Genomic DNA, 12,425 nt, shown 5'->3' on the forward strand with positions numbered 1-12,425 from the left:
CTTCAGAAAGGAGCAGGAGGAGGATCTGGTAAACTGCACGGCAGTCAGTTTCACCTCTGTCCCTGGAAAGGTGCTGGAACAGTTTGGTCTGGATGCCTTCTGCGAGCAATTGGAAAGGAAGAAGTTTATCAGCAGTATGCAGCTTGGATTCACCGAGGAAAAGTCATGCTCAACCAACCCTGCAGCCTTCTATAATGGCATCACAGCACAGAGTCCATTTGGAGACCTGTGGCCTGCAGTGTTCCCCAGGGCTTGGTGCTGTGTCTGATCTTGTTCAGTATCTTCACTGATGACCTTGAGGAGGGGATAGTGTCCATGCTCTGTAAGTACGCCTATGATACAAAGCTGGGAAGAATGGCTGGCACACCTGAAGTCTGTGCTGCCATTCAGCAAGACCTGGACAGACTGGAGAGCTGGGCACCAATAAACGTGAAGAGGTTTAACAAAAGCAAGTGCAGAATCTTCAGCCTGGGAAGGAGTAGCAGCAAGTATCAGTACAAGGGCATGGAATGTTGTGTGGGCACCTGGGTGTGCAAAGGAGGCATGGTGGCACACATAGATGCCCATGCACATGGGTAGACAGAAGGACAGGGTTGCACATCAATGTGTGTGCACAGTGTTATTCAAATGGCTGGGGTCATACAAGTATGAGCAGGCATGTGGCTGTGTGCAAGAGAGGAGCTGCCCATGTTTGTGTGCAGGGCTGTGCAATGGAGTGGGGTTGTACAGCTGTGTGCGGGGGCCAGGTCCTGTGTGCCATGGAGCTCCATGGGAAACCTCTATGAGTGCTAGCAACAGCAGGAGCACTTGGAGCACTGCCTGGAAGAACGGTGCTGGGATGGGCTGTGGTGGGCGCCGAAGATGCATAGTGGACCGAAGATGCGTAGATGCTACTCTGGACCAAATGTCGGGCAGCTGCTCATGGAATGCCACTGGACAAATCAGGCTGTGCAGTCTTTGTGAATATGTAATTATGATAGTTTATTGATTGAATGCATTAAAGAAAAAAAAAAAGGAAAAAAAAATAAAAAAATAAAAATAAATAAATAAATAAATAAATAAATAAATAAAAGAAATCCCAGAATGTAGTAAAACATGGAATGCTGAGTTGGGCTGCAACTGAAATGCTGTGCACTGCAGCCGCTGCCTTGTGACGCTTTTCCTCTCAGTCCTTCATGTGCACCTTCTGCATCATCTCTGCAAGGCTGTTCATCTCTGCGAAGAACTGGAAAGAAACAAAGCAAGCGTAGAAGTAGGACAGAAACAATCTAGGGAGATCTCATGAAGAAAGCCTGACCAGTAAACATCCAGAATGGCCCCGTGTGGAACAGCATGTTCCTTTCATTCAGGTCACTGACACTACTTCCCATGACACGTTGTCTATGGTAAGATTCATGCTCTGTCATGGGAAGGTCGTTTCAAAGGTTGCAGTGCCCAACATGGCAAGCTTCTTTATCACAGCAAAACCTTCTGGCTGTTACCAACCACATTGTTCTCAAGCCAGAGGAAGGCGTCCAAGCTCCCCATGGCAGCTCTCACTGACAGTGTCATTTCCTCAAACACACAATTTTTCTATTCCATCGCTTCTCTCAGGATTTTGCCATCTCTTTTATGTCTGACAGATGTAGGCACTGAGACCAACAAGAGAATGCGTGTCTGTGTTCACCAAGGACTCACCTCTGCACGTGCAGCTCTCAAAGAAGCCTTTCTCATTTCCCTTTTCCTTTCTTTTTGTTGTTGTCTTCTTGCTGGAAAGCAAGAATACCAATGAATTCATTTTGTCTACAGCAAAGCTGCAGAAATATGGGTGCCGAGAAAACAAATGGCAGTCCAAAGACAAAGCAAATGGGACTAGGAAGCCTCTCAGTGAGTAACATTTCCAGGGGGAAATACGGAAGAGCATAATGATGTTAATGGAAAGAGATGCGTTTAGGTATTCTGGCACCTCGCTGCCTTTGGACTTTGTAGCCTTCAACTCCTTTCCCCTCCACAGAGAAGGAAAAGGTAAAGCAAGCCCTAAGCAAACTCAATGTGTTTGATAAGGACAGCACTTCACCGGGACGGTGCCACAGCACCTTCTTACCTCTTTGCTTGGAGCTCCGTGGTGGGGTTGGGGCCGGCACACTGCCGGTGCTCTGGCCCCTGGCTCTTTTGTTAGCAGGCAACTGCGCTGCTGCCTGTTGCTCTTCGTCCAAGCCCTTGCGTTTCCCTCCAGCCAGGGTCTTGGAGACAGAGCGGGGGCACACAGCCAGGGAAGGTCTTCTCCCTGAGCTGGGACCTGCTGTTACTGGAAGCCCTCCAGCCTGGAGATGATCTCTCCCAGAAAGCACTTCCTGCACTGCTTTCACGTAGATCATTCCATTTGGCTCACATTGTACATCTGTTATAATCAAGAAAGGAGAAGCAGTTAGACTTCAAGGGAGCCCAAGGCTACTTTCAGTCTGCAGAATGGGCCACAATACTAGGAAATCTCATCTTGAGTGTTCACAGCAGCAGATCTTGGGTGAAGTGTGGGTTTGCATTTCAAATCTGGACAGGGAAGGTACTTGTAAATCCCAGGGACAAAGACCTCAAGCAACATGCAGCAACAACACTCCCAGGAAAGAACAGACAGAAAGCCTGACTAGAACGACATTGAATCAAACCCCGATGCCTGTTGTGCCTCTGTACCTCTCTTGGGTGCCACGTCACAGGCTGCAGTCCTACCCAGACCTGCCGCAAGGCTGCGCTTTGCTGGAAGGCCGCTTGCGTCATCTTCTGGCAGAAAGAAACAAGAAATACTTGAAGAGCATCTCTTGGGAGGAAGATTTGAGCACAGCCAACCACCAACTTCAACTCTCCAAGTGTAGTTCCTACCATTTTCCTTTTTGCTGCTACAGCATGGTGCCATTTCTGCAGTCAGCACAGATCTGCAGTGGGCTTTCTTCACTCTTCCATCACACATGCACCCCTTCATGCAGCCCTATTTAGTGGCAGGTACCCACACCACAGCTCTTACCTGCATGGGCTTTCCGTTTCCCACCTTGCCCAGCACCATTGCATGGACGCACGGGCTCTGTCCCTAAAAGAAGAGATCGTGTGTTGATTTCACAGATGACAGTAGCAGTATTGTCCTGTTAGCCCGTGTCCACCCCCCACTAAAGAAAGACCCTGTTTTACAGACAGAAGAGAAACTCACTTTTGCGTGGCAGTAAAGACAGTCCATCCCCATTGTGTCCCTCTGCGCGCTGAAAGGTGCAGCTGGATGTCTGGCAGCTGCGCCGCCTCTGAAGAGAGAAAGGAAGAAACTCAGGTCGGAACGGGCAGCTGAGAGCTTCCAGATCGTGCCAGAGATGGGATATCAGAGTGCTGAGACATCATTGATCTCTAAGGGAAAATACAGCCTGAGCCCTGCCCGTGCCATTAGCCCAGGCTGTCAGCAGTGAGCTCAGGATCCAACCACTTACTGAGGTCCCAAAGGACCAGCAGGGCTCCCCCTGCTCCACTCCTTCCCTTTACAAATGGGAACAAAGAAGAAAAGTCAAGCCAAAGGAACCCAGCCATACCTTTCCGCTCACAGAGCAGGCATTGGATCCGCACTTGTCTCCTTGCTGAGACATGATCGCTCAAGTGTCAGAGGAAGCACAAGTTCTCTCACAAGCTCTCTCCACAGGAACTTTCCCTGCTCTTGGAAAGAGCTGGCTTCACTCTTCCTAAGACTGCCTCGATCCTCCAAATCTCCCTGCAAACAGGAACCCTGCAGAAATCATCCACAAGAGAAAAGTCAATGGGAGAAGTATATTCCCAGCTTTGTTCTGCCATGCAATTGAGTCTCTTGTGGAGGAAAAGGTCTGGGAATCAGCTGGCTGCAAGAACGTCCCAACGCTAGCTGCAGCTTGTGTCTGACTGCCATGGCTTGTGTCAGCAAGTGCTCTTCTCCATCTCCTCAGGAGCTCTGCACCCAGCCATCCATGTGGTAGTGAGGCACAAGTTGCGCTTTGTTTCCTTATGAATGGTGTTTCATCATCCTCACCAAAACACGGGTTGGAATCTCCACAAGAACCTCTTTCCCCTGGGAACAGCCATGTGGAGGGGCACTGCTGGAGCTGGGGACTTCTCCCCGGCCTAGCATTTCATGTCTGTAGAGACACCTCCCAGCAGCCAGCCAGCACCAAACCCAGCTCACCTGTTGGGCCTGTTCAGCCTAAGCTGCGCTCAGCTCACCAACACAGCACAGCAGTCCTTCGGACAGGCTCTGCCAGGGTGATCTGTTCCACGAAATGCACAGAGCTCAGTCTCCGCGTGCAGCACGCTCGCCAGAGCACCAGCTCTGCTCACCACCTGTGGGACACGTGCTCCTCCCACCGTGCCAACCATTGAGACCTCAGCAATGCTCGCATGACTTCTGCGCTTTCATCATAATGGAAGTGGACGCCTCCTAGATCCGAATTTAAGGAAACCAATGCCAGGGTCAGCCCATGGGGTGATCTGAAGTCAAACAACAGGGAAGTGAAGGTGACTCTTGCGCAGCTGTCATGGTTTTGTAATTTTCATTAAAAACCAGTCAAGACTAATGTGGCCTCATAGTGCTCAATGGAGTCCCAGGGGAGATCGTGGGAAGGAATAGGGGTGCACATCTGTATGCCCCGAGGCTGGTGCTCACCTCTCTGATTGTGGCTTTAGGCTCCAGAGCCGATGTTGACTTCCCTTACTGTGGCTTTATGGCCCAGGGCCAGTGCCGGCCTCATGGGCTGGGGTTTGAGGCCCTTGGACCATTGCTGGCCTCACTGAGTGGGGCTTCTGCCAGTTGGATACAGCTGCTGGCTGAACTGGCCAGGATGGAGCCTTCCCTGTGCAGCCTCCCATGTGCATATCCACCCCAAGAATGGAAGTCCTCCTTCTATATGTACTCCTTTCAACCACAATGTGGAAAGCAAACCATTTAGGCACCTGAAATGCTTCTGCTCCTGCAGTCTGGCAGAAAGCAATGCCCTCTGTTTCATGCCACCTCTGCACAAACTGGAAGGGAATGGGGAGACGTATGTCAGAACCAATGGGACAGGACTTCACTGGATGCAGTTTAAAAGCAAATCACCCCAGCTCTTGGTTGGGCTGTTGCCCTCTATTGCTGGGGATCCCTGACCCCTGGCCACTGGCTTTCCACCCATGCATCCTTCCTTGGAGCCAAGTGTGCCTTTCCCAGCAGCAAGCACCAGGCTGGAGTCAGCACCAAAACCAAAACCTCCTTGCACCTTTCCCGTCCTTCTTTCACACATCGTCTTTTAGTTTCAGAAAATAGGGCCAGACCCCAGTGAAACAAGAGCTCTAGGACAAAGCAGCTGCTTTATTTTCCTCTTTCCCTTTCCTCATCTACACCCCACAGAAAGACCATTTGCCAAGTAAGGGATGCAGTGATCAGGTGTATGAGGGGCAAAGCAAATCAAGCTTAATTTCAAAGGCTTGCCTCTTCCATGTGACTTCCCTGAGGTCTGATACAATCATAGACTCATCTGATACAGTCATAGATTCATAGAATAGCCTGGGTTGAAAAGGACCACAGCGTGCAGGGTCATAAACCACCAGACCAGGCTGCTCAGAGTCATATCCTCCCTGGCCTGGTCCTATCACTATCCACCCTCAGGAGTGGGGACAGAGATGGTTTCAGGGCTGGCTCTGGGAACAGGCCTGATTGCTGCTAGTGAGCGAGCCAAAGGCTTGATGGCGAATCTCCTCTTCCTTCCCAACTGCAGTGAGATTTGACATGACTCCAACCTACACCAGAAGCCTGAGCACTGCAAGTGTTGACAGCGGGCAGTTGCGAAGGAGACGGAGCTCTCTGCAGAGGGAGAGCATTGCCTACAGGTGAGGCTGGAGGCTGTGGGCTGGGATGTGCATGGGGGTGACCCAACGAGAGCCCATTCCCTAACGCCAAAGGGTCGCTGCTTGTTTGTGGCTGCCCGAGAGAGGGATGGGGAGGCCAGGAGCCCCCCAGTTCACAGGGCTGGTCCCTCTCCACGTCTCCAGAGAGCCATGGGACAGCCCATCAGCTGTCTGTGGGGAAGGCTGCATTACAGCCCAGGCTCCTGGCTCAGGCTGGCGGGATGCGGCCCCAAAGCCATCAGCCACTCAGGCAGACCCCTCCCGCTCTGTCCTTTCAGTCTTCTGCCACCCATCGGGGCTGTGCTTGAAGCCCCAAAGCAGCCGATGAGCTGCCAGCTGCAAGGCCAGGAGGGAACAGAGAGCCAAGAAGAGCTGGGCCCAACAGGATGGGTGGACGTATCCAATCTGTTCAATCTGTTCAGACGTGTCCAATCTGTTGATGTTGTTGCTGCAGCCCCTTTGCTGTGTCTGCGGCGGTCTGTAGGGAAAAGGGGGATCAGGTCAGATGAAAGCCCCTTTAGGGCTCATGGCGGGGGCAGTCCCGCTTTGGGTTGGGGGTTGTTGTTGATTATGGGACGGGGGTCTGCTCACATCCCCTGTGAGCCCCTCCCCCCCAACCCCATCCCATAACCCCTGTGACCCCCCCAACCCCATCCCATTCCAGCTCCCTGCAGGTCACACAATGGAGCTGCTGCTGCTGGTCCTGTAGGAGGATGGTCCTATGCCCACATCCCCAACATCCTCAGCTTCACCCCGTGAGGTTTTTGGGGTCCACATCCTCAGCTTCACCCCAAGGTTTTGGGGTCCACATCCCCACCGGGTGTCCCCAATGTGTCCACAAGGATTTGGGGTCTCATGTCCCCATAGAACCCCAAGTGTCCCCCCAAGGTTTTGGGGCTCACAACCCTGTTGGATATTGGGGAGGTGGTGCCTGCATGCAGCAGGGCTGGAGTCAGGGAGGTCACAAGTGTCTGACAGGGGTGGTCACCTGTAGCACAATATAGGGTTATACACCCCCCATAACCCCCCACCCTTCTTTTGTGTATATGTTGATGTTATTTAATGGGGGGGGTGGGGGTCTTCACTCACCACTCCCCCCCCCCACCCCCCTGAGCAGAACTTCCTCCAGCTCCGCTTTGAATCGCACTTTGGCCGCCCGTTTCCCCACACGCTGCAGCCGTTTCCACACCGAAGCCATCGCAAACCCCCCAAAATAAAGCCCCCCCCCCCCTTCAATATATACTCATTAATAACACACACACACACACCCTTTATATAGAAACTCAGAACGCAGCGTTGGGTGCGGCACAGCCCCGGGGCAGGAAGCGCTGATGATGGGAGGGGGCTGGGCCATATACACTCATATGGGCCCACCCCTAAGCTCTGCCCCCCTGCACGGAAGGACACGAAGTTCCCCTGTCGTGGCTGTGGGTGACCACTAGGGGGCGCCGTAGGCATAAAGATTGCCCCCCACGCCCCTTCCCCTTCAACCCAATTTGGTTCCAAAGAGACCCCCCCGCCCCCCGCATTAAACTGGGGTCTTAGAGTGCCCCCACTGACTCCAAATACCTCCCCCAACCCACCCTATAGACCCCAAACCCACCCCACTGCACCCTAATCCCACCCCACAGCCCCCAAAAACCCCCCCAAGCCCACCTTAAAACCCCCAAAGGCCACCCCATAACCCCCAGATACCCCCCAAACCCACCCTATGGACCCCAAATCCACCCCTCAGCCCCCAAATACACCCAAAACCCACCCTATGGACGCCAAATCCACCCCTTAGCCCCAAAATACCCCCTTAAACCATGCTGGGGCCTTGGGGGCGGCTGTTGGCGGCCCTCAGCCCACAAACCTCTTCCGCTCCCTCTGCCGTTCCCCCCCCTCCGCCCCACGCAACCAGGTCAGGCCTCTCCGGTCTCCACTCCCCCTTCCCCCCATTATCCCCAATGGGTCCGTGCCGTAACCCGCTCCCCCGGAGGGAACGCGTGCTCTGCGGAAATGAGTCCCCTGGGAAACGCGATCTGCTTCACTGGCGTTCCGCCCTCGCTTTGGTTCCTACGGTCTACAGAGCCGGAGGAAGGCGATCCCGGGGAGGGGGGGGGGGTGTCCTCAGAGGGGTGGGGACGTGTCAGCTGTGTCTCCACGGAGAGCTGTGTGTCCCCCCCCTACAGGTGGAGCTGCTGCTGCTGCTGCTCGTGTACCCCCGTGGGCGCCCCCACCACCACCACCCAAAACGAAGGGGGGCTGCGGGGATACCTGAGAGTATTGGCTCAGGCGCCCGGCCCCCCCCGGCCCAAAGCGTGCAGCCGCTACCTGCGGCGTTTGGCCGCCCGGAGCCTGGGGGGGTTACGGGAGGGCTTTGGCACGATGGGGAGCCCCGGAGGGGGGTTACGGCTTTGCCTCCGTTTGGAGCCCGACGACGCGACCCCCCCTCATCGCCTCCACATCCTGGCGCTGCTGCTGCAGGTGGGGGGGGGGCGGCTCAGGGCTGATCGGTGCGGTTGGAGTCGGGGGGAGCAGAATTAAGGCTCACCCTGCGCCCCTCCCGCTTTCCCCCCCCCCCACTCACCATGTGGGAAACGCTGGGGGTGGGACCTGAAAGCCGGTTGGTGTGGGAAGGGGCTCGGCCCCCCACCGCCATCACCCCCTTCGTGTTGGATGAAGGGGACGGAGATGGGGGGTGGGTGGCGGCTGCCTCGTTGCCCCCCCGTGGTCTGGCCATAGGAAATAATTCATCTCAATTGTTTTCTTATGGATTCATTTGCTTCCTCGAGGTTGTCCTGACATTCGGCAATTTCCTTCAGTAGCGTTTCGAGCCTTTTCACTTCTGCATCCTTCTGCTGTAGAAATATCACATTCAAAACAGGACGAACCAGATCATTTTAGAAACAATTACAAGCCAAGTTGCATTTTGGTGTTAAAAACAGCCATAGACTCATAGAATAGCCTGGGTTGAAAAGGACCACAGTGTGCAGGGTCTCCAACCAGCAGACCAGGCTGCCCAGAGCCACATCCAGCCTGGCCTGAAATGCCTCCAGGGATGGAGCATCCACAACCTCCCTGGGCAACCTGTTCCAGTGCGTCACCACCCTCTGTGTGAAAAACATCAACCTAATATCCAACCTAAACTTCCCCGTATCACTTTAAAACCATTCCCCTTGTCCTATCACTGTCCACCCTTGTAAACAGCCATTCCCCTGCCTGTTTATATGCTCCTTTCAAATACTAGAAGCCAACAGTGAGGTTTCCCTGGAACCTTCTCTTCTCCAAGCACAAGCCCCGTTCCCTCAACCTGTCCTCATAGGAAAGGTGCTCCAGCCCTCTGATCATCTTACTGGCCCCCCTTAGCAATATTTGCAATTCTCTTTTGCCTTCCTGCAAGCACACCTGCTTCAGGGCACATTTCATCCCACTGTTAGGCCTTGTAAGAAGCACTATGGCAAGTCCATATGCAGAAAACACTGGCATTCCATTCACTAACAGAGAAACTATTCTGCCCTTGCTCCTGACTCTTGTCCCTGCCTCCTCCTGCACTGGGCAGTGTTTGTGGGCAATGAAAGAAATACCCACATTCTGGAAAATACAGACAAAAAAGAAACAGGCAGAAAAGTGGCACTAATACTTTGTCACTGGTGGGAATCTCCACAGAAAGTGCTGTGCTAAAGGTGTGAGGTTAAGGGATCATCACTGTCACGATAAAAGTCACAGCATGGAAGATTTAGCGATGGCGTGCTGACTAGAAGGAAAAAACAACACTTACCTTGGAGCTTGTTCATTTTCTCTCCTATCATCAGATATCTTATCATCATCTACGTAGCTCTGAGGTTGGCCAAAGCCTGTTGCCATGAGCTTTGCTAAACGCAACAGTGCTGTGGCTCAGAGGTATTACACCGGCACATAGCATAGGAGAACTCCATAACCCAAGTGTCAAGGGAAGAAGAAAGGGGAACTGTTACAATTAATTACGTTCACTAAATTGATAATTGTAGGCTTCTTGTCACACACTACTGCCTACAGCAAAACAGCACAGATGTTGACAACTGTGATTTCTGCATACAAGCAACCACTCGAGCCTGAGCACATTCTCCTGTCTCTTTGCCATTCCTAGAAAGACCCAGAAGAGCTCAGTGTTCTCTTGCTGTTAGTTTACATCCTCCAAGCACTTCCAAAGGCACGCTGCTCTGTAGAAAAAGCTGAGCTGCCCAGAAAGTTTGTGCAGGAAGAATGCAGCAGTATCAGTGCCCGTCATCCTGGGGGATCTGAAAGCATTTGTGAAGAGAACAGGGAAAGAAGAGGGAAGAGAGCAAAACCAACAGGCACTAGCACTGCTGCCCACAGGGGGCAGGGCTTGAGGCAGGGCCTGTGCCAGAGGGGGGCCTGGCACAGTTAGGGCCAGCTCAGGGCCCAGAGCAGAGGGGGAGCAGGCAGAGGCAGGGCCTTGGGGCCCAGGATGGAGGAGGACCAGGCACAGCTGGGGCCAGCTCAGGGCCCAGAGCAGAGGGGGACCAGGCACAGCTGAGGCCACTGCAGGGCCCAGGTGAGAGGGGAACCCAGCACAGTCGGGGCTGCTTTGGGGCCTGGGCCGGAAGGGGGCCGGGCACAGCCAGGGCCTATCCCCCTTTTTTGCACATATGAAATGCTCCCAGCTGTGCTGCACAGCAGAACATCTTTCAATGGAGATGAAAGCCTGTGAAATGAAAGAATCCTTTCTTATTTCTTTCACATTTGTGTTTGTTGACTGCAGTTCCAACCAGGTGGAATCGCAGTGTCTTGCAAGTGACACCTGGAAGCAGGTACAGACTGGAGACACAGCACCCTCAATGTCCAGGTGAGTAACAGCAGCCAAGGAGGCCTTTGGGCTCTGCAGGGTCCAAGTGTGGAGCTTTACACACAGGAACAGCTGAGTCTAAAGACAGTGGCAGAGCTGCAGAGCTTGCCATAGTAGGGAGGCACAGTGGCTCAGCTCATTTCCCACAGTAACACAGGAAATAAGAGCCATGAGGGAAATGCAGATGCCTTCTGCCCCCATCAGAGGGGAGGAATGAGCTGCACTTCCACAGAGACATTACTCTCACAGCCACTCACACCTCAGGTGTGGAGGGATGAGCTGGGGCTGCTGGTGGCAGCTGTGGAACACTGCCATCTGTGGTGCTCCATCCTACCTTGGAGGTGGGCATGTAGAGCTGAGGACCTTTGTCACTGCACAAATGACTGCAAGCAGAGATGTAGCAGAGGGAACATAAAGCATTTAATAACTTATACAAAGCAATGAGTAATAGAAATGACAGTATTTCCAACCAAATATCCCCCATCCTAGCAGTCATATCTGATCTCTACAATCCCACCCAAACAATTTCCCAGCCCCCTCCAATTCCTCCTCACTATCCCACCCCTGAATTTCCCTCCCCCAATTCCCACACAGTAATTGCCCACACTAATTACCAGCATGCAGGGCATGGGGAACACCTGTTCCTTGTGTGCAGACACCTGAAAAAAAGAAGTGGCAGGGAACTGGAGGTCTGTAGCAGGTTCTGGAGGCTCTGCATAGAACGTAACCCCAGACCACAACCCCATCAGCTGCTGGAGCAGCATCATCCCTGTCATTGGGGGATGTTGCCAGTGGTGGACAGGGACACAGGGAGAAGCCACACCTTGGTGTAGCTCTGATCTGCTCATGTCCAGTCCAATCCTCTATAGCACTTTCCATCTTCTGTCCTTTGTTCTTAACCGTATCCTTCCTTCTCTTCTGCTCTTTTCCTTTCTTTTAGGTGTCTTACCTGTATCTGCTTTTCCCCTCTTCTGTTCTTTTACTGCTCTGGTCAGCATCCAGTGTCTGCACCACAACTCTAGGTTTTGGGATGGAGAAAGGTACACGGGGCATAGATTTGTACAAGAAAAGCTCTCTTGCTATGCCCAACAGGTGACAAAAAGGGGCCCTCAGGACCACAAAGGCAGCTTGTTTCTCCAAAAATAAATAAACTTAATTCTTTTCTTTATAAGAAGCATTAGAATCTTACAGAGGAGATGAAAATCATCTTCACTATGCTTTTAGACTGTACATAGACTAGACCAAGATGTGTGGTGTTGCTTTGATACCTTATGAGGAGCACCGGTATCAGTGGATGAAGCTAACATTGTCTCAGAAGCACAATAATGGAGTACTTTTGTTCATAGTTGGCCTGAATGCAGTACAGGAGTGTGTTGCAGTAGTACTTGTTCTGAAATTCTAGGCTCTGACAAAGAAGTTTAGCAGGGTCCAAAGCACTTGTGAAAACAGTAAAATATTATTACTTCCTGTGTTAACAAATGAGTCTGTTACAATAGGATGATGAAAATAATACTGCTTTAATGTGCTAATCATCAAACAGAGGATCTAGTCAGATTTCTAACTTCCAGCTCTTTAATTTTAGAGGTCTAGTTTGGAGCCTAGGGGACGCATACAAGTTTGCCTGCGTATTAAACCCTTTACGGCACGGGAGAGAGCAAATGGATCGCAGGTAAGGCATTTATTTAATCATAAACAAAAAAACAACCCTTAAATTATATATGTTTTCTTTCCTGTA

General features: G+C 52.3%; 1 protein-coding gene and 1 pseudogene across 6 annotated transcripts in view; one reads left to right on the plus strand and one right to left on the minus strand.

Moving 5' to 3' along the window:
- LOC146759312 (zinc finger CCCH domain-containing protein 11A-like) lies at positions 1-10,142 on the minus strand. 5 transcript variants are annotated; one of them, XM_085510212.1, is made up of 9 exons: positions 7,128-7,315; positions 4,166-6,337; positions 3,546-3,736; positions 3,179-3,266; positions 2,999-3,061; positions 2,671-2,757; positions 2,084-2,380; positions 1,678-1,748; positions 1-1,225 (listed from the first exon to the last, which is right to left on the minus strand). In XM_085510212.1, exons 3-9 carry the CDS (start codon positions 3,597-3,599, stop codon positions 1,166-1,168), a joined length of 720 nt encoding a protein of 239 aa, XP_085366338.1. In that variant the 5' UTR covers positions 3,600-3,736; positions 4,166-6,337; positions 7,128-7,315; the 3' UTR covers positions 1-1,165. The 5 variants fall into 5 exon arrangements, with proteins under 5 accessions (XP_085366338.1, XP_085366337.1, XP_085366334.1 ...); XM_085510211.1 differs by having other exon boundaries at positions 3,546-4,051; XM_085510208.1 differs by lacking the exon at positions 7,128-7,315 and adding an exon at positions 8,432-10,142 and having other exon boundaries at positions 3,546-6,337.
- LOC146759313 (kinesin-like protein KIF20B) overlaps positions 8,433-12,425 on the plus strand; it is a 19,830-nt pseudogene continuing 15,837 nt past the window's right edge. Inside the window, exons 1-3 of the transcript XR_014932332.1 lie at positions 8,433-8,574; positions 10,656-10,690; positions 12,273-12,359. The product of XR_014932332.1 is annotated as a kinesin-like protein KIF20B (transcript). The remainder of the gene's footprint in view (positions 8,575-10,655; positions 10,691-12,272; positions 12,360-12,425) is intronic.

Source organism: Coturnix japonica, chromosome 10, assembly GCF_054131305.1.
Source record: "Coturnix japonica strain WE chromosome 10, WE-NBRP24, whole genome shotgun sequence".
NCBI lineage: Eukaryota > Metazoa > Chordata > Aves > Galliformes > Phasianidae > Coturnix > Coturnix japonica.